The sequence below is a fragment of the Aethina tumida genome, chromosome 7 (genome assembly GCF_024364675.1).
Source record: "Aethina tumida isolate Nest 87 chromosome 7, icAetTumi1.1, whole genome shotgun sequence".
NCBI classification, from domain to species: Eukaryota; Metazoa; Arthropoda; class Insecta; order Coleoptera; family Nitidulidae; genus Aethina; species Aethina tumida.
The window spans coordinates 14,916,513-14,937,619 of record NC_065441.1 but is presented as its reverse complement, the minus strand read 5'-3'; the positions used below and the strand labels follow the sequence as shown (position 1 = coordinate 14,937,619).

Below are 21,107 nucleotides of genomic sequence, written 5' to 3'. Positions count from 1 at the left end.
ATTTGTAATTTTTTATCAATAAAAATAATTTATATTAAATTTATATTAATTATAATATTTTGAAATGAAAAGCCAGAAAGTATAATAATAAAATTATTTTAAAATTTTCTTTTATTTAATATTTGCATACTCTCTCATCCTCTACACTTTAGTTTGAAACAAATTTTACTTCTTAAAAATTATATAAGTAAATGATTTATTGAAAACTACACTTTGTAATAAAAATAATAACATATAAGTAAATACAAAATTAAAAAAAAATATTGATTTGGGTTAATGATATTTGTTATTTATTATTATTTCAATAAAAATAATTTATTATTATTATTATTATTATAATAATTTGAAGTGAAAATCCAAAAGTTACTGAGATAATTTTCTTTTAAAAATGTTCTGTTGTTTAATATTTGCATATTCTCTCATCCATTCAATTCATATGAGCGATTGTTTTACAATCCACTCATCCACTTTCTGTCTCATTTAAATACTGCAATCAATAAACGCAAATAGCGTAATAACAACAATTACTTCACAACAGAGGACATTTTATTTACCTAAATAAGTAAATAAACTTTCTTTCTTTATTTTCTTTATAAAAATTGTATAAATTTAACAATTCTTATTAACTGACATAACAAATATGTATTGTTTTTATTTCCCATTGACCCATTTGTTAGAATCAGTTGCATAATACAAATTCGGTGTTGACATTAATGGTTATTTAATTTTGGGGTAATTAATAATCTAAATCCATTGTGCAAGTTGTGCGTTGAATTTGTAACATGAATGTCATTAAGAAGGTGAAACAAAGAAGGATGTTTGGAGTTAACATTATTGGAGCAAGGTTTTAAAATATTTTTCAAATAAAAAATTTTTTAGACAGTTCAATCTTGTCTTGTTCCTAAAGTATTCCCATTAATAAGATAAAAAAATCAACGTAAAGGAGGAAACTTGTTGCGTAAAAGTAGTTTCACTTGTGATACCGATAATTATTATCCGTTTGGGAAAAACGCGGATTTACCATGTGGGTGTTATGCAGATCTACACCGAATTACGTAACGACCGATGATAAATTGAAAGTTTCGCATAAATAAGAGTTGAGTCAATAAAAGTGGGTTAAAATAAGTTCATTTATTTATCATTAATACAAAATTTCTTAACGCAATATTTTCATCAATTTTGCTTGAAAAAATTATAAACATGATTTCAAATGCATTTATAAATGAATAGTAAGTAAATGCATTGATATATGGAGCTGGAAACATTTGTGGTTTGGCCTGCAATATCGTATTGAGAAAGTGCATTCGTATCAAAGTATTGTAAATTAACAATTGGATATAATAATGTTTAATATGATTATTGATGATTGTTATTTAATTATGGAATATTTTAAAGTTCATGTTGTGTAAACTACAAAATTTATATGATTAATCAGGGTATTTTTATATAAAATACACACATGTTATTCAGTCAAGTATTGAATAAGTCTATGAAAATTATAATCTGGAAGATGAAAATTTATAATTATGTAAGGATGAAGTAATCATATAAATTAAAAAAATATTTATTTCTCCTTTTTATTTCAGTAAAACTCAATTGGATTTAAAGATGATTAATATTTACTATTAAATAAATAAAAAAAATTATGTCAAATGAAATTTTCACACATTCAGTCTACATATGCTAAAGAAATATAGGCCATGTCTATATATTTGTTGCTTTAACAAGATTGCCTAGGTCGTGCAACAAATTCCAGTGCACTTTGCAATTTATAATGCAAATGAACATTCACACCTCCTAATGATCAGTTATTACAAAATTACATTCACCGTCTGTAAAAAAACCGTAAGAAATCATCAATATTTCAATATATGAAGAAGTGGAGGAGGAACGAAAGTGAAGGTAAAAGCAAAAGTCCAAGAAAGATGTCATACAGTGCGAGCGCGGCTCCAGTCACCGTCTTAACAACTTTCACTGCTGCGTTCGGCTTGCGCTTGATTTTATTTAACATTTTTTTTTTTTTATTTTCATATCGGTGTGTTGTTGTTATTGGCACATTAGTGGAGAAAACGTACGTCAGGAATGGGACTGCGGTACACATATTCCGTTTGTTCGGTCGTTTGGAGGAAAAATTTCGTGTTTATGTGTTACTTTTTACTTTTGTTCGGATGTGTCGGTGAGTTAATGAAAGCGAATAATCAACAAAACATAAAAATTAACTTCTGTAATTAACAAGAAATTTAACAGACTTTATCAAATATTAAAGAATTAAAATTTCTCTACGCACCTATGTATTAAGGAAATCGTATCATAAAAATCAAATTGTTATTATGATTTTATTTTAAAAGTTAAAGTATAATTGAATTTAATTTGACTAAATGATTAAATTTACACAAATAGGAAATTTATTATTTGATAACCCAATTACTACTATTTATACAATTAAAGAAATTAGATACGGTAGTATTGATACTGTATATTAAATTGTATTAATTATGTTTAATATAATAATGAATAATAATTATAAAACATTAATTGGTAAATAAACTAAAAGTACTTGCATACATAGGAAAAGTAGTAGTCACTTTTTTCAAGTAGACCAAACTTACTATAAATTCATTTTTTAATGTGCCAAATAATTGTGCTTGTAATATATACTAAAATTTCTATTAATATAAAAGAAACAATAATCTTTTATGTAAATATTGAACCAAAAGTCTAAATTACTAATTCAAAGCCTAACCAGTTTCCTGTTTGCATCTTAAATTTCTATTTGAAATGGAGACTTCAATTCAAGATCAAGGTGAAAACTTTCGTAATTTGTTTTAAATAAAATTTACATTACACTGAGGAAAAAAACAGTCGTCCCAAATAAAACTGTAACATTTCCTTCATATTTAACAATAACACTATTTGTAATGAGTGTTATATAATTAGTCAGGAATAAAAATAAAATTATATGTGTATTATCTGTTCCTGAATTAGATTATGTAATGTTGTATGTACCTAATTACAACAGATTAATATGATTTGCTTCATTATTAAATAACAAACTGAGATGGTAAAAGTTCATTAACTTGTGAAGGTGAAAGTTCCGTTTAGTTTGGTTTTTTTTGGGTACAATATTTCTGCATGCAAGATCAAGGTGCAAGGATTAAAACGTTTTTTCCGTAAACTTGAAGGCGTGACTATTAAAGCAGTGACATAATCATAGTAGAAGTACTTTTATTTAATTAGTGATTCATAAATGTCACCTAATAAAGTTATAAGTGATAAATCAAATAGAAAATTAATCGAATGTATCTTGGATGTGTAGTAAAATTTTGAAAGTTTAATATTAAAGAGCACAAAATAATATCGAATTGCATTTAAACTGACCCGTTTTGTGCTAATTAGCGTACATTAATTAAAATCACTTACAAAGGCGTAGAACCTGCCTTCGCAAGAGAATGTATCACCTGATGATTTTTACACCGTATTCTGGTTTGTATTTGGTCATTCGGTTTTATTATAATTCGACCTTAACAATTTTCAACAAGTACATAATTGTTGCAACACTCTATTATAAATTCTTGGAACGTGCATGATCGTAATTGTTAAACGTTGGAAATGTGTTAACGATTGTTTTTGTTTTAGGAATTTACGGTCAAGCGCAAAAAAGTCGGAAAAAGGCAGAGACTTTTGGTGAATTATTCAACACCACATCCTGCATACCAAAACCATACAGATGTCCGCACAGACAGATCCAATTCTTTCTCTACACACGGTAACTACGAACTGTTAACATGTCAAGAAAGTATTTGACACATTTATCTATCGATAGGAATATAAATGTCCAATTAAAGTCCGGAACGGCTGTATTTAATGTGCAGGTCTTCATTCAGGTGGACGAACATTTTCACAATGAAAACAGTGAAACTGTCCGATAATTACCCACAATTTGTACATTAGATACGCGTGTATATTATTATCAGGAACTGTTTTTATTGCTATTGGGTAATACCAATTATGAAAGTCAATTGTTGATGATTAGTATTACAAAAAAACGGATGTTTGACCAATGTTTTCAACATTTTCCTAATTTATAGTTTACAATTAATAATTTTTTTTAGGAGAACGCAGCAGAATCCTGAACTGTTGGACACAACCAAAGAAGAGTCACTGTACAACAGTCAGTTCAACAGGGCAAATCCCACGAAGATTGTTGTACATGGATTCGGGGGCGGCCGTAATTTGTCCCCCAGCACTGATATGAGAGAAGCATATTTCTATCGGGGAAATTACAATATTATAATCGTGGATTATGGCACTTTAGTACGAGAACCGTGTTTGAAAGTAAACATTTACCACATATTAATTAAAGGAAGTAACAAAATGATTGTTGTAGCAAATGGAGTGGGCACCAAGATTTTGTGCAAAATGTATAGCACAGTTGGTGCGCTATCTAACACAGCATCCTCGAGGGATTCGTGCAGATGACATGCATCTAATAGGATACAGTGTGGGTGCCCACATTTCCGGTTTGGTCGCCAATTATATCAGTCCAGTTTTGGATGGCAAAATCGGACGGATCACCGGTAAAAACTTTTACATAATCTTATTATCAAACGAATATAAAATGTTGAGCAAATGGAAAACTTAAGTGAAGTAATTATACTTTAATTAAAAACACGAGTGAAACTATTTCAGGCACCCAGCTTATGAACGTTAATCGATTGGATATGATTTAGTTTATCGAAAGTAAAAAAAAGTGCACTGTGCAAATGGTGAAAGTGATATATTCAGGTTTTTGCCATGTACATGTTTGTTTTACTTTTTAGATATTTTATGTCACAGTCAAAATATTGAGACACATATTTTGTTTACTTTTTTCTCCAAAAGCAAATACTCTGCTTTTATTTCTTCAGAACAAATTAAAAACTTTAAATAATTTATTTTTATTTATTAACTTATTAGTTATTTTTTATGTTGATTTATTATATTATCTCCATTTCTTAGACCCTGATTTATTTTGAAATATTCATGTATATCTGCTTTAAAATAAAAAATATTTAATTTGTTATATGATATATCGATTTATAAAATCAAGTTTTTCATTTTAAAAATCATTTCAAATCATTATTTAAATTTTACTAGTTAATTGTTAAAAATGTTCAAATAATTTTTAACCATTTATAAGGATTATATTTTTAAAATAACTTAATTTATTTTTTTTCAAACAAATTGTATCTTTTATTTTCTCAGTTTCAAAAGAGGAAGAAACAATGATTTAAATTATTTTTTTTTAATTTCAGCATATTTGATTTTATATTTTCAGAACCAATAGAAAACTTTTTTAAATAATTTATTTTTAAGCTATTTATTTAGCTTTTATTTTTAATAAAAATTTAATTTAAAAATGTCTAAGTAATTTTTAGACTTTTGCAAGGATTATATTTTTAAATTAACTTAATTTATTCAAACAAATTATATCTTTTATTTTTTTAATTTTAAAAGAGAAAGAAACCAATGGTTTCATTTTTTTTTCATAATTTCATAACAATATTGACCAATAAATGGAAAATATTCTTAAATATAACATTCTTGCAATTTTAAATTAATAGTTAAAAATGTCTAAATAATTTTTAGACATTTGTAAGGATCATATTTTTAAATGAACAATTAATTTTTTCGAAAAAAATATATCTTTTATTTTCTCAATTTTAAAGGAGGAAGAAACCAATGGTTTAATATTATTTTCATAATTTCATAACAATATTGACCAATTAATGGAAAATAATTTTAAAGATGACATTTTTTGTTAATAGTGAATTAAATATTTAAATTTTAATTATTCTCTTTCAATAAAATTATTCTAGTTTTTTACATTTTTATTTTGTGAACATAAATAAGATAATAAAAAATTCAATTTTAGAAACTTTTTATATGATTTCTACAGTTTAAATATATTTTAAAAATATGTGGTAAAATTATGAAATATCACTTATTTTTGTTCATATTATTTACCATATTTAAATTACAATGACTTGGAAATTATCTACATGGTTTGTATTTTACTCATTTTATTTTCCAACAGTAGTATCCACTAATGGAAAATCTTTTTAAATTTTATTTTATATATCGAGACAGTATTTAATTTTTCTTTCACTAACAAGAGCTTGGAATTTTACTAAATGTTTTTCAGCTTTTCATAATTTTTTTAATTTATAAGCATTTTTTATTTTTTTAGGTTTGGACCCAACTATAGTGTTTTACATGGGCAAAAACACCTCCAAAGACTTGGACAGCACCGACGCCCATTTCGTGGACATTCTACACACCGGTGCGGGAATTTTGGGGCAGTGGGGACCGAACGGCCACGCAGACTTTTACATAAACGGCGGTTCAAGTCAGCCCGGATGTGCCAGCGACACGATTTTCAGTAAATCATTAACCAATAATGACTTATTTATTTACTTATATTACCATTATTTTAGAGACGTTAGCTTGTGATCACACGAAAGTGACGCCGTATTTTATCGAATCGATCGTTACCAAAAAGGGATTTTGGGCGTATCCCTGTCCGACTTTGATCAGCTTCATGTTGGGCTGGTGCAGTCCGGACCCAAGCGAATATGTTCAAATGGGAGAACACGTCACACACAAGTAAATTGTTTATACGTGTTGTTGTTGGTAATTAAATCAAATTTATTTTAGGGCAAGGGGGACTTACTATGTGTCCACAAATGCTGACCCACCATATGCACAGGGATATCCGGGGAATAAAGTACAAAGACGTTCATTGCTGGAACGCCTCCAGGGAGAAAGAAGAAGAAAGTAATCTTTCACAATAATTTTGAGTTTTAGCTGTTAATTGATTAGTCATTGCATAATTTATTACAATTGTTTATGTTATGGAACGCAGTCAAAAGTAAGTTACTAGGTAGAGTCTTGCCTAAAAGCTGCATAATTTATTTGTACATAGAATTTTTTTAAATACATTTTATTTTAATTAGCTTTTTATTTTATATTTACGAGGAAATAAAACAGTTTAAACATGATACTCTTCTTAGATTTTATTGAATATTTAACACATTGATAATCTTGTAACGAGTTTTAAGTACATTGCTTTTACTTTGTTCTTACACATATGTAATTTTTTGTAACTGTTATTACATCACATTTGAAATTTGAATACATTTTTTGTACGGACTAAAAAATCTACTTAGTAAGGGACATTGCAACATTTGTTAAATCCATTAGGTTCTTTAAATACATTATTAGCATGCACTTCCGGATGCGGATCATCATAAGATATCACCCGGTTCACCTTAGATATAACAACCATAATAATAATAATAAATAATCTCATAATAATAGTATCCTAACACAGAGATATGCCAAGATTTAAAACACTAACGTACACGTATATATGCATTTTGTCACTTTTGTATTCTTCATGTAATTATTGCCTCTACACTAAAATGCTCTATCGGAAAACTGTGGTGGATTTCCAAAAACCGCCACAAAAATTGGAAATCCGTTTTCCGGAGTTATTTTATCAAAAATTTCCAACGAAAATTTAATACGAAGCAGTGGAAGCGATGCACAAACACAACTACGGACGAAAATTTTTATTCAAGCGAGATTTACAACACGGTCGTCGCCGAAATAAAAATTTTACATGTATATTGACGAGTTAGAGAGATGTAAAAAGAGATAGAGACACTTAACACCCACGAGATCTATACAATCGTTTTTGGAAATCATTTTGCTAAACACTATCCCCAAAAACAATGTCGTATATTCACTTTAACAACTTTACAAGTTTTTACACAGCTACCGAATGTTGATATATTTGTTATGTAGAAAAATAAAATGAAACAATTGCTACGGCAGTAACAGTTTGACTAACAACGTAAAATTAATTGTGCGACTGCGAAAATTACAGGAATTACATTTATTTACACATTTTTACATTTAGGCTTCTGCTTAACTAGTTAGTCATGGATAAATTCTATCGCAGATTTTATATACATGTTTTTGTATACTTTTATTGTCTGCTCTATACAACAGTTGTCAACTAATACTGCTCTAATATGTATAGGTATTATTAATAGTAATTCAGGATAAAAATGAAACCAGGGCCAAAACTGTCAGTCTACAAATAATTAAGAAAAAACATCTACAGAAGTAAAAAAATCGTTTTGTCCCTGATTAAATTCCATAAACAGTACTTGTCTAACAATTTTTATAGAATACTTTTTAAGACATACATTTTAATTGAACAAATTTTAACGCAAACTAAATAACAATAACAATGACTTAAGTTTATATTCATACACCTTATGACAACGAAAATTATTAACTAGTCATTTTATTAGAATACGAAGATTATTGATTTTTCAAGATATACACACATATAAAACTGCAATTACATTTAAAATACATCCCAAATTAATTAATATGATTATTTTAATTTGATTTCAGTGATTTTTTAATACACATTCTGATCTAAGCCTTATTTTCAAATAGATTAAGTTATTTTTAACAGTTTAATCAGAAATACAATATTTAAAATATTCCAATTTACATTAAATTATTTTGGAAATGGAATATTTTTTTCGACAATAGAATGTTTGTGCTTTAAAAGTAATTGACATTAATCAGTTGATTTATAAAATATTTCTGATTAAATTAGTTTGAATATTAACTTTAAATTAATTTATCATTTAAAATGAAAAAATTAAAGTATTTTTTTTGAACTCATAATACACAAAATATAAACAATATTTTAAGAAATATAAATAACAATACAATTTATTAAATTGTGGTATATTTTTTATATTTTTTTATAAAAATATTTTTAATTGAAACATTTTGAATTTGCATAGCAATAAATTTTATTATTTTGTATTATTTATTGTTATGAAATTTCATAATTGAAACAATATTAGAAAAAAATAAAATTTCTCTTTCCATTCACACCTTCTTTCCTTTTATATGTAACTCTCAATAGAACAATTCAAACATTAGTTTGAGAGTTTTTTCCCATCTGTTATAATTTCCATCATACTTTAATTCATACAGTTTCTAAATTATCTTAAATATTATCAAAGTTTTGATAGGGTTGTGACCCCATCAAATTTATTGTCAGCACAGCCTGGGTAGTACCCAAAATATTAATAGTACTTCTAACTTTATAAACAATTATAAGAGGGACTTCAAGGAAAAAATACAAAATATCTAATCATTTAACGAATAATTAAACATTTTTAATTTTCTCCATGAATAACAGAAAATGTTTATGTACACATACTAGAAAAACAGAGACAGGAAACTATTTTAGAACAATCTAAACAAATAACAAGCATACTCCTACATATTTACATATCTTTCAAACCATTGAAATTATCACAATGTTGTAAAATCAAGAAAAAGTGTATTTTATTTTTAAATTAAAAATAATTTTAAAATAATCAGGTGCAAGGTGCTTTGTGCGTTGGTGCAATTTTATAAAAATATTTGTTTTAATAAAAATAAGAGGCTCATGCAAAATAATACAAAACATTGATTTTATGATTTATTTCATTATGCAAACGAATTAATTTGAATTTTAATCAGTTTGCAATCAATCAATTTGGAAAAAAAAAATGAATTAACAAAACAGAAATAATATTTACAGTGATTTTTTCGGTGCATTCATTCAGTGCTTAGTGCATTCAACTACATTGCTCTGTTGTTCTAGTACGACAGTTCAAAATCATATTATATACATTGTGTTTATTGAAAAACAATTCGAATGTTTAATTAACGTATTTCGGTGGAAATTTAAAAAAAAAATTGTTAAATTTGCTATAAAATTGACGTTTTATCCAAACACTGGTTTAATTTAGTGTTCGTCTAACTAAGCAATTCATTTTAAAATCCTCTAAAACTTGTTCCAATAAATACTTTTTAAGTCTTGTTCCAACAAAAAAGAATTTTGTCAAGACATAAGAAGAAAATATTCGAGTGAGTTCGTTGCACATTTATGCTGTACAAATATTGGGCAAAGATTCATTTTTATCAACGTTTTTAAGGGTGCGATAAGGCTGGCACGCACGTGCTTTCATTTATTTACACGTGCAATTTTGCCTGTGCAATAACATTCATCTCAAAAATGCTCAAAAAACCCAATCTAAGAAAAAAATTACCAAACCCGTTATTGTCGCAAATATACTAACAACGCCGTAAGTTTCTCCCTGAAAAACGTACGGATATAAATAGACAATAGATATAGACAATCAACTATATTTATGAGGTGCGTGGTTAACAATTGCAAGTATATTTTTACAAATTTAAGTTGTTGTAAAATAGCACTCTTTTTACAGTCACTCAACCAACAAGATTGACAACAATCCTAAGTGGAAGAAATCTGTTAACTTTGTTTACTGGTTTTATTATTATTATTTCATTATTGCTTTATTAATTAGGTTGACAATCCTGAAGTTACAAAATATAACTTGAAAATATTGATTGTTAAATATTTTTAGAATCAATCACAAGTAAGTTTTGATTTGGTGCTAATTTACACAAAATCAATTAAGATTAATATGAGTTTAAGACACTTAATTGTATGATTCCTTATAATATTACTCTTTGCTAAACAAATCTTTACCCAATTTTTGAATAATAATAAAATTATGAAATATTATAATTATATAATAAAGTGTTATTAGTTCTCAATTCTCTTATTGTCCAAACATTTCTATTATTGTCGACGCTTTTTGTTGTTAATAGTAATATTATGAAGTAATATTCTGTACGACTATTTTAGAATAGTTATTTTTTTATATATTATTATACATATATCCTGTCAAAATAATGAAGTGATCTTAGTTTTTAGTTTAGATACTATTTTACCTACGGTCATGTAAACTATTCGTCAAAATTTGTATTCTTATCTAAATTGTTCGTATGTAATTTGTAGTCGTAGAAAAAATTTTGTCTCTAACATGAATACTAACATTAATCGTCATGAACAAGATGATGTTTAATTCAGTCATTACTTTCTCCAAAAAGTAAAAATTTTTCTTTCTGCTAACTGACAACACATTATCAATAATTAAACACTTTTTCGGAATTTTTAGACAATAATCGTAGATTGAATTGTTTCTGGACTTGCATTGTCCCAACGTTAGTGCCTTTAATTATTACTACTTGAAACATGGTAACGATAACAAAAGTCAAGACTGTAGAAGTACCAAAAACAATTCAATCTTCAACTAATCATTAATTCATTTATATGGCCGATCAATCATTCAATACGTTCTATCGTCAATAGTACCGTGCATATAAGAATCCTGCGGCTCCGGTTGTACCGCCTCCTGCCTGAACGGATTGTTGCCGCTCAAGCCGCCGCTCATGAACGGATTCCCGGACGGCACAACGGGAGCGGAGGGCGGCTGCTGCGGCAGTTGCCGCGGAGCCGGCGGCCTGGTCGGCGTCTCCTGCGAGTTCTGATGCGACGGCGGCGGCGGACGGGCGGGCAACGCGGTCTCCACCGTTCCGTAACCGGCGGCCGCACCGCTCAGCTGACGGTGGAGCAAACCGTTGCTCTTCGACTGCGAAAACCATCAATTGACAACGCTGCCGAAAAACATTCGAGACACTTACCGGTGACGGCTTCATCGGCGCCTCGTTCATCTGGTTCCATTGCTTCTCCTCCTCGGCCTTCGAGTCCGCCCACGGTTGCAGCTCGCCGCTGGCGAAGATCGCGTAAAATATGATGCCCAAGTAGTGGATGACCGCCGATATTATGAACACCTCGCGCCACTCGTCCCTCGTCTGGAAACAACGTACGCTTTTAGTGCGAGCGAAAGCCGGAAACGGAGGCTGCGAGCTTGATGCGGCGTGTTTCGGCGTCGCCGGTCCGTGAAAAATGGAATTTGGGGTGCGTCGCGTAGCACAATGACTCCCCGAATTACGGACCGTGACGGCGTCGCGACGCGGAATCGCTTTGTCTCCGTTTGATGGCCGAAACTAATTCGGTTTTCTGATGCGGTTTTTTCGCATGATCGTTGGTTCGTTGGCTATTGCATTTTGCACGGTTTCTCATCCGGTTTATCATAATTTTAATAATGCTTATAAATTATTAATAGGGGCTAAATTTTGACGTCTTTATGCATATAACACAGAGTATAATGAAAATTTAATATAAATGTTCCAAGAAAGTAATGCATCACCTATAATTGTGTAAATAAATCTTTGTATTTAAGTAAATAGAACATTGGTTGAATTAACTTTGAAATATCTTTGTACATGACTCATTTATCACTCCCATTTCCTTATTAATTTTAGCTAATTGTCAATATACAAAGGCAATCTAGAATTTTAATTCCTGATGAGTGTGCCCAAGCGATTGTTTTAGTAGAAGAAGCTTGGAGTTACTCCAGAATAGCTAAAAGGTTTGGTGTATCCCATACATCCATTCCTCGTATGTTACACCGGTTCATGGAGATTGATGCTCAAGATCATTTTTTGAGAGTTTTAACTTTGTGACAACGGTTTGTGACTACAAAAAGTTTATAATCTCTGTTAGAAAACGTAGAAGGGGTTCGAATAAGTATTAAAACTACTCGACAAGAACTTAGGGAACATATTCGTGATCGAGCCCCGACCTTAACCATGGATCATCACAGAGTCCGTCTAAATTTTGCCAGAGAGAAGGTTAATTGGGTAGAAGTGGATAAAGAACGAGTTCTGTTTACAGATGAATCTAGATTTTGCCTGAAGACATACCATAGATACGTGTGTTTCGACGACCAAATAAAAGATATGCTCAATGTAACTTCGTAAACACCAACTTATTTGGTGGGGACTCAATTATGGTGTGGGGAGGTAATACTGAACGATACATTTTGGATATTCTACAAGAACATGCTTCTTTTATACAACTACATACAGCCCATTTTGTCCAAAATTATCTTGCTGATGTTGGGATTAATTTTATGGGCTGGCCAGCTCACAGTCCAGACCTTAATCCAATAGAACATATCTGGGAAATTTTGTTAATTTTTAATTTTTTAAGAAAAACAATATTTTTTATTAGAAATATAAATAAAAAGCTATTTTTAAATAAATATACAAAGATGTTTATTTTTCCCGTTTTCAAAAAATATTAATAATTAAAATATTGGTGTGAGTGTGGTGCATTAATTTCTTGAAATACTCTATACAAATTACAAAAAATCTGAATCTAAAATTTAATGGAATCGACTATGACAAATTTTTTAATTAATTCTTAAAATATTTTTTAGTTAAAAACATTTACCAACATTACAAAAATTCGTGTTTGTTTGAATTTAAGCGATTATTATTGTCGGTTATTAAAAAAAATTGTAGCTGTTAGACAGTATTGTTATTTTTAAATGGTAATATCGATATAACGTGTTTCATATCTTCCTAAACATCCATTATCCATTATTAGTGGCGTGACGAAATTTATAACGAAAATCATTTCATTTCGTGATTCAAATTAGTTTATGTGTTTTGCTAAAACTGCAAATGATTATTTTTATAACGAGATGAATTGTGTTTTCTTTGCTGTTTTAATTATCATCGTAGTCTCTATGGTAAATAATGTCTTATACCCATTTAAATTGTTGTTTAATATTTTTTTAAAGGTATTTTGTGACCTAAGACTCACAAAATTCGAAGAGTGTGACAAGAAAAATACAAAGACTAATTTTACCAGCAAATTGTGGATGGAAGGCCACATTCAATATATGTCATTTTCAATTGATTTACCCCATCCTCTGGATGACAATGTATTAGTAAGTTATTTCTCCATGTATAAAGTGGTAAGAAATAAAATGGATATTTGATGTGCTAATTTTTATTAAATCATTTATCCATTAATAGATTAATGATTTTATTACTTAGACTTAAATTTTGTTACCTCTTTATTTAACACTTTATTTAATATCATAAATAACAAACTTTTTGAGTAAATTATCAATTATTAGGTTATGGGAACTTTGTACCGAATTAGTAGTGCAAAGAAACTGCAACAACTAACAAAAGTATCCGGTAAATTTTGTAAAATTTTTAAAACATATGCAGGCAAGATTGGTGAAGAAGTACAAAGAAGTGTTAAGATGCAACCCGGTTGTCCTATTCCAAAAGTATGTCTTAAAAAAAAAATTAGGAGAAGACATTATAAAATTTTGTTATTTTTAGGGCAGTTATAAAGCAAACAGGATTAAACTAGACTTTATGGGTATGGGAGTTTACACATTCCTACCTTTGGGAAAGTTCTTATTGACTCATAAATATGTTGCTACAGATACACATCAAGAAATTATATGTTTTAATACAGAAAGTGAAATAAACTAATTGTCTCAAAATTTACTAAAGTTATCTTAAATAAATTGCATGAAAATATCTTTATTAACTTGTTTATTAGAAGAATAATTCATTTGGTTGTGGTTGTTCTGTTGAACAACGTGTTTCTTAATTTTAAAATCTGAACATTACCAAAAACAATTACTGACACTTACCTTGTCGACGACAATCTTGTGCACAACAATGGGACACAAACAGCCCGCAATGGTCCCAATCCCATTGGACATGCCCATCAAAATACTGGCGTATTTCGGGGCGATATCCAAATGGTTAACATTAAAACCAGATATTGCGAAACCGCTGAAGGCAACGCCTATCGAAAGTGCGGTCATTCCCTGCGTTATCGTGTGAGAATAGGCCATGATGAGAAAGAAGGTGGCCTCCATTCCGAATCCGCCACAATTGAACAGCTTCCTCACCTGGGTCGTTGTCAGAATACCTTTCTTTCTCAGTCTGTCGGCCAGTAAGCCGCCACTGGGCACGATGATCGTCATCAGTAGATGAGGGAGTGCGCCCAGGATCGTGTTCTCTTGAACCCCCGAATTATACGCATCTTGGAAGTACTAAAACAGGTAATATTAACGTGTTTTGTGACTAAATAGTGAGGCAACAACAAGTACGTACAGCTGCCTGGAAGAGTACAAGGACGTAAAAGTTCCAAGAACGGCAAAAATTGGCTACGAAAATCGCATAGCAGGGCATGGATGTGAAAAACGACTTCCACGGTGTGTTTGAAAGAGTTGGCGCCACGTATGCTTGCTGATGACCACTTCCCAATGCGTTCTCTATGTACAAAAGCTCTTTCGCTTCTATACACGTGTGGTAGGAGGGTTTCTCGAAAACTAACCAAATCCAACACAAGTACCATATTATGCCTACTATGCCGTAGAAGTAAAACGGCGACAATGTTCCTGAGGATGGACATTTTTGTACAATTAAAGAAAAGCAAATGCTGATAAAACCTACCTAAATTTTCAGTCATCTCTCCTGAAATGGGCAAAGAAAACATGACTCCTGCATAACAACCACTGAAGGCGAGAGTAGCCAGCCTGGATCGTTCCAAAGGTGGCGCCCAGTGGCGCATTATACCGTGACAAGCCGGATACGTTACGCCCTGCACATTTCAAAACATCCCTCAGACCCCCAAACAAACTTAATCTCTAACTTACCTCTACTAAACCTTGCAAGACCTTGATGATGATTAGGATGTCGGGATTTTGATAGATGAGCGGCACGAGCAGATTGAGAAACGATGAGATGCCGATGGCGGCGCCGAACAGTGCGTTGGCCGGATAGGCGGCGGCGATCAACCCTCCGGGGATTTGTGTCACGAAGTAACCCCAGAAGATTGCCGAGTCTACTGCTGACAGAGTTTCCGGTGACCACGTGTTGTTCTGCGTTCAGACAAATGTTTTCGGGTGTTTTACCGATGCTGGGTTTTACTTTACCAGTTTTAATTTGACGACGCTCATGCTGGTCCTCATGCCGAACATGATGATGAAACCGACGCAGCTGAGGAAGGCGACGGTCGCTCTTTTCGTCAGGCATGGCAGTTCAGGTCTGATGTATTTATCGATGTGTCTTAGTGGCGGGCGATCGATATCCGGTATGCTGTCGATCGAGCTGGCGTCGTCCGCCGCAATAGACTCTCTTTTCGTCTTTGCGGCGTCGAATTCTTCATATTGGTTCACTTTCCTAATCGAAAAATTCCCTTTTTAAAATCTTAATGCCTTAATAATAGTTCGACAGAACAAAAAGATAGTAATTGAACGTGAAGTTGTGGAGGGTGAAAACGGTCCGTAATTGAATCGAAAGTCGGCGACTAAACTGATTTGGTCTCGGGAGCACTTATTTTTGTTTTCCGTATAATTAGTGTGCGGATTAATGCGGGGGTGGCATAAAACGGGGGCGGGTATTAAAGGGGTGTTCCGGGCGACATTCGTCAAATTGTCACGACACAGTTATTAATGGGTTCCGTTTCCCCCGCTTCCTCTTTATCAGCTTGTATCTGTCCCGGGTCCCGGGCATGGGCGGCGATCCGCTTTGATTTACTCCCTGTTTGAGAGGAATGAAATTTTGATTTGGTTTTTTTTGGGGTGGTTTATGCGAACTGTAACCTTTTTTACTTTTAAATTAAAATTTGGAAACCTCATTACAAAACAAAACAAACGTACAAGTGAATACTTGGATGAATAATAGTGAATCATTATCGTGACACGTTTGTAAATGGACATAATGACTTATTTGTAAAAGGTACAACGCTGCGGCTTTTTGTCCTTTTGCCTATGACTAAAACACATTAACATGGTCCCTTTCAGTGGGTGATTATATGTTATGAAAGCCACGGTTAAAATGCATTACACAAGTCTTTTAGGGGGCCACATTCATCAAGCTAGCGGCTTTAAACGCCGCCAAATCTAATCACTGGTTTTCAGTCTGCGTTTTGTGATTTATATCGACACGCAACTGCGATCACGGAACCGATCAACTATCATCATTTATCTTCCTTCCTTCCTTTCCATTTTTGTTGTTATTATTTTTACTGTTATCGTTTGTCGTTCATTACCGCACGTTTATGTTTTATCGGATCACACTCTAATTGTAATGTGTATATCCCATTAAATGGGAAAACACGTAAATGAATGCATACGAAATCTAATCAGGGAATCGGGGTACGTCATGTTAATAAGCGGGGTCTAATAATGCGCGAAATTCAATTTGCGGTAATTTAATTTCTGCGCTTGAATCCCCACACCGGTATATAAAAATTAAATTAAATTTTCCTTTCCGTTCACTATTCTTTATTTGGTTGATTCCGTCGATTAATTTTTTTAAAAGGAAACCAAAAAAAAGGCAATGAAATTAATTTGTTTGTCCATTGAAAAAAAAAACTCGAAATTTAGTAAATTCTTCTTTTTAACTTAAAAAATATATTACCTATTGTTTTTACAAAATTAAAAGAAATATTTATATTTTATGTTACATGGCGAAATATAATTTTTTCAAAGCTAAATTGTAATATATTTACAGTAAAGTAATAAATGTGTATTTAAGATTTTATTTTGTAATTTTAATAATTACCACCATTAATGTTTTGATTTAACTTATTGTGACAAAATAAAATTTCATTTATTACCGATGTGCTTACCAGTTTTCCTTAAAAATATCTAGATATTAATATTTTAACACTTAATAAATGTATGGTTTAAATTTTGTTACCATTCCTGTTTTAACAAAATATTGGAAAATAATAAATATCCTTCCAAAAGTCCTAATATTAATGTCTGGTTTTATTAAAAATATACATCCTTATTTACTTTTATTACTACTCTTTTGTTTTAATTTATTTTGATATAGTAAAAATTGTATTTATTACTGATGTGTTGTCTATTTTCCTTTAAAAATATCAAGATATGTATATTTTAACTTTTAATAAATGTATAGTTGAAATTTTGTTACCATTCACTAAAAATAATCCTGTTTTAACAAGATATTGGAAAATAATAAATATCCTTCCAAAAGTCCTAATATTAAAGTCTAGTTATATTAAACATATACGTCCTTATTTACTTTTATTACTACACTTTTGTTTTAATTAATTTTGATATAATAAAAATTGTATTTATTACTGATGTGTTTTCTATTTTCCTTTAAAAATATCGAGATATGTATATTTTAACTTTTAATAAATGTATAATTGAAATTTTATTACCATTCATTCAAAATTATCCTGTTTTAACAAAATATTGGAAAATAATAAATATCCTTCCAAAGGTCCTAATATTAATGTCCGGTTTTATTAAAAATATACATCCTTATTTACTTTTATTACTACTCTTTTGTTTTAATTTATTTTGATATAGTAAAAATATCCTTCCAAAAGTCCTAATATTAAAGTCTAGTTTTATTAAAAATATACATTTTTATTTACTTTTATTATTATTCTTTTGTTTTAATTTATTTTGACATAATAAAAATTGTATTTATTACTGATGTGTTTTCTATTTTACTTTAAAAATATCGAGATATGTATATTTTAACTTTTAATAAATGTACAGTTGAAATTTTGTGACCATTCATTAAAAATTATCCTGTTTTAACAAAATATTGGAAAATAATAAATATCCTTCCAAAAGTCCTAATATTAAAGTCTAGTTTTATCAAAAATATACATTATTATTTACTTTTATTACTACTTTTCTGATTTAATTTATTTTGACGTAGTAAAAATTGTATTTATTATTGATGTGTTTTTTATTTTCTTTTAAAAATATCCAGATATTAATATTTTAACAGATTTTAAGATTTTTTCTATGACAACCTACCAACTTTTCAGCCCAACTGTTATAACAAAGTCCTGTTTTAACTAAATGTTATGTAATAATAAATATTCTTTCAAAAGTCACATTAAAATTATTAATTTTAGCAAAAATATATTTTATTATCTCATTTTCCTATTTCTAGTTTATTTTATCACAACACGAAATTGTATTTATCATTGATGTTTTTCTCCCCCATTTCTCCGATGTGGAAATCTAATAACACAGTGTTTGCCGACCATAAATACATATCAATTCAAGTAGTAGTATCGTAGCTTATGAATAAGAAGCTGTTTCGAACAAACGGCACGTTCCCACTTCCGTTCATCATCTCAGGCCCAAATCTATCCGTATTTTAAATTGACTCAAACATCCGTCATTAATTGTCCTCGTTCAAAATTGATTTTGTGTTTTCAAACGACATCCTCCATTTATCGATTCAACACTTTTATTATGTTGGTATATTTGTAGGAAATGCGGGGAATAAACGGTCGTGATGGGCCGGAAATTAAAAATAAAACTGCAGGAGAGCTTCGTAAGACGAGGTCAACGCATTCATATTGTTCGAGAGCTGAGGGGAATTTAGGTCACTATTTCATATTTCCAGCGGACTATAATTTTAATAAAAATTATTCATCGAACATCGGATAAGTGCAGATATTTGATTGCGGGAGACACTTAAGCCGTTATGAATACGGAGCAGTTGGGGGCTGTTTTCGCCGCCGGCAACTGACGTCGAGTGTTCGCAGATATTGCCTCTCTGATTTCCACGCTCTTCTTCGAGACGTCCGCCTTTCATCACCCCAGCACTCAAGACACTCGATCTCCGTGTGTTTGACTGCTAATCGACCTAATTAACTTCTACTCGTAATAATTCGTTGCTGCGAATACCAATAGTAAAAAAGACTAAGAAATAAATGTGAGGTTTCTTCTCAGAGATTGGAGGGCCGGTACGTGCCAAAAATGGCAATCCGGGGATTACGCCGACACCTAAACCTTAAATAAAACCCCCTCGAAGACTTAAATTACAAGCAACAAACCCCATAATGAACACAAATGACATAATTCGCCGTTACGTCGTCGAGTTTTGCGCGTTTATATCAATTTGGAGGGAAATCCAGCTAGACGATTACTCGCTTTTAAACTTCTTTTCCGACTGTATCGGTTTTAATCCCGGGATGGAGCCGGTCTCTTACTCCCCAAGGAGACACGCTCAACGCTCAACACGGATTTAGTCGGTTTTATGAGTAACGGCGACATGATTCTAAAATATCGCGGAGATCTTCTCCACGAAATTATATTTGTCACGCAAATTTATGTCCCAGAAATTTTATAATAATAACCGCCACTACCCCGACGTCATCATAATTTTTTAAATTGAAACGCTTAACCAATCCTCACCAAAGTGCAAAATTAAAAAGGTGATCTACAACATAAAAATGAATTTAAATCGTGCCGTCCGAGTTTTTCGCAATAAAAACGGAATTAGGAAGTACGGTCAGAAATTAATTGGAATTAGTGCGTTGCAGTGGGGAGGGAAAAATCATCATCTGTTAGTGAGCGGAGCGGCGAGTGGTAATTTTCATATCAGCCGCAGGAAACACTCAGCAGCCAATTACATTTATGACTTTTCCGCGACCACCTGCGATTCCCACACCCGCTTCTCGTCTCCCCCGAGGGTGCTGTACTCAACAGGTTGACACCAGTGCATTTATTATTTAGACCTCCACTCACTAAGGTCCTAATCGAACACTCCACCTGTTGTGTGTACTACCACTTTGATTTTCTTTTCGTTTTCAATTCCCTAATGACCATCAAGTGTTCTTCGTTTATAAATAACCTTTTCATCAGCTTGGCTCGAATATGTGGTAATCAATTTATGTTAGTTCTTGCACAGACTTGAAATTTTACATTATTGAGTAATTTTAAGATTAAATTATTATATCAGTCATCTATTTATCTGTATGTTTTTTAAACTAGTGATTTTTAAAATTATATATGATATACAAATGGGTTTTAACCCTGTTAATTTGTAGAAAACATTTTTCTTAAAAGTATTTTATTTTTTATTTTTTGTCAAACCTTTTAAAACTAAATTAAACTATTTATTCGCCTATTAAGCTGACTTATTATTAAAAAAAAATTGTTTTCAACCCTATTAATTTAGTCAAATATTGTTCTTAAAAGTAGGATTTATATTTAAACAAACTTTTAGTGCATTTTGTGACATTTTTTGTCAAACCTTACATTGCAAGAACAATTTTAAATCTAAATTAAACTATTTATTTGCCTATTAAACTGACTTATTATTGAAAGAAATGGTTTATAATCCTATTAATTAGGTCAAATATTGTTCTTAAAAGTAAAATTTATATTTAAAATTTTAATAATTAAATGCATTTTATAACATTTTTATAAAAT

General features: G+C 30.7%; 3 protein-coding genes across 3 annotated transcripts in view; 2 read left to right on the top strand and 1 right to left on the bottom strand.

The window, feature by feature from the left end:
* LOC109602506 (uncharacterized) overlaps positions 1–21,107 on the top strand; it is a 181,663-nt gene that overhangs the window by 60,507 nt on the left and 100,049 nt on the right. The gene's annotated exons all lie outside the window — the stretch shown is intronic.
* Positions 1,977–7,040, top strand: LOC109604034 (pancreatic lipase-related protein 2). The gene is made up of 7 exons (XM_020020564.2): positions 1,977–2,176; positions 3,637–3,766; positions 4,113–4,335; positions 4,388–4,577; positions 6,230–6,421; positions 6,477–6,645; positions 6,697–7,040. The coding sequence occupies exons 1-7, from the start codon at positions 2,083–2,085 to the stop codon at positions 6,818–6,820; spliced, it is 1,122 nt and encodes a 373-aa protein (XP_019876123.1). The 5' UTR covers positions 1,977–2,082; the 3' UTR covers positions 6,821–7,040.
* LOC109605826 (vesicular glutamate transporter 1) overlaps positions 7,043–21,107 on the bottom strand; it is a 29,843-nt gene continuing 15,778 nt past the window's right edge. Inside the window, exons 3-9 of the mRNA XM_020022425.2 lie at positions 15,816–16,062; positions 15,537–15,761; positions 15,334–15,481; positions 14,992–15,278; positions 14,523–14,930; positions 11,638–11,808; positions 7,043–11,585 (exon numbers count right to left, since the gene is read on the bottom strand). Of these exons, the coding sequence (XP_019877984.2) occupies positions 11,283–11,585; positions 11,638–11,808; positions 14,523–14,930; positions 14,992–15,278; positions 15,334–15,481; positions 15,537–15,761; positions 15,816–16,062 (1,789 nt within the window). The 3' untranslated portion in view covers positions 7,043–11,282. The remainder of the gene's footprint in view (positions 11,586–11,637; positions 11,809–14,522; positions 14,931–14,991; positions 15,279–15,333; positions 15,482–15,536; positions 15,762–15,815; positions 16,063–21,107) is intronic.

What these genes read in the sequence shown, in the direction of transcription:
- LOC109604034 (XM_020020564.2), top strand. Translation starts at nt 2,083, where the DNA reads ATGGGACTGCGGTACACATATTCCGTTTGTTCGGTCGTTTGGAGGAAA. An exon ending in CAATTCTTTCTCTACACACG is followed by an intron (nt 3,767 to 4,112) that starts GTAACTACGAAC and finishes AATTTTTTTTAG; the next exon opens with GAGAACGCAGCAGAATCCTG. An exon ending in TACGAGAACCGTGTTTGAAA is followed by an intron (nt 4,336 to 4,387) that starts GTAAACATTTAC and finishes TGATTGTTGTAG; the next exon opens with CAAATGGAGTGGGCACCAAG.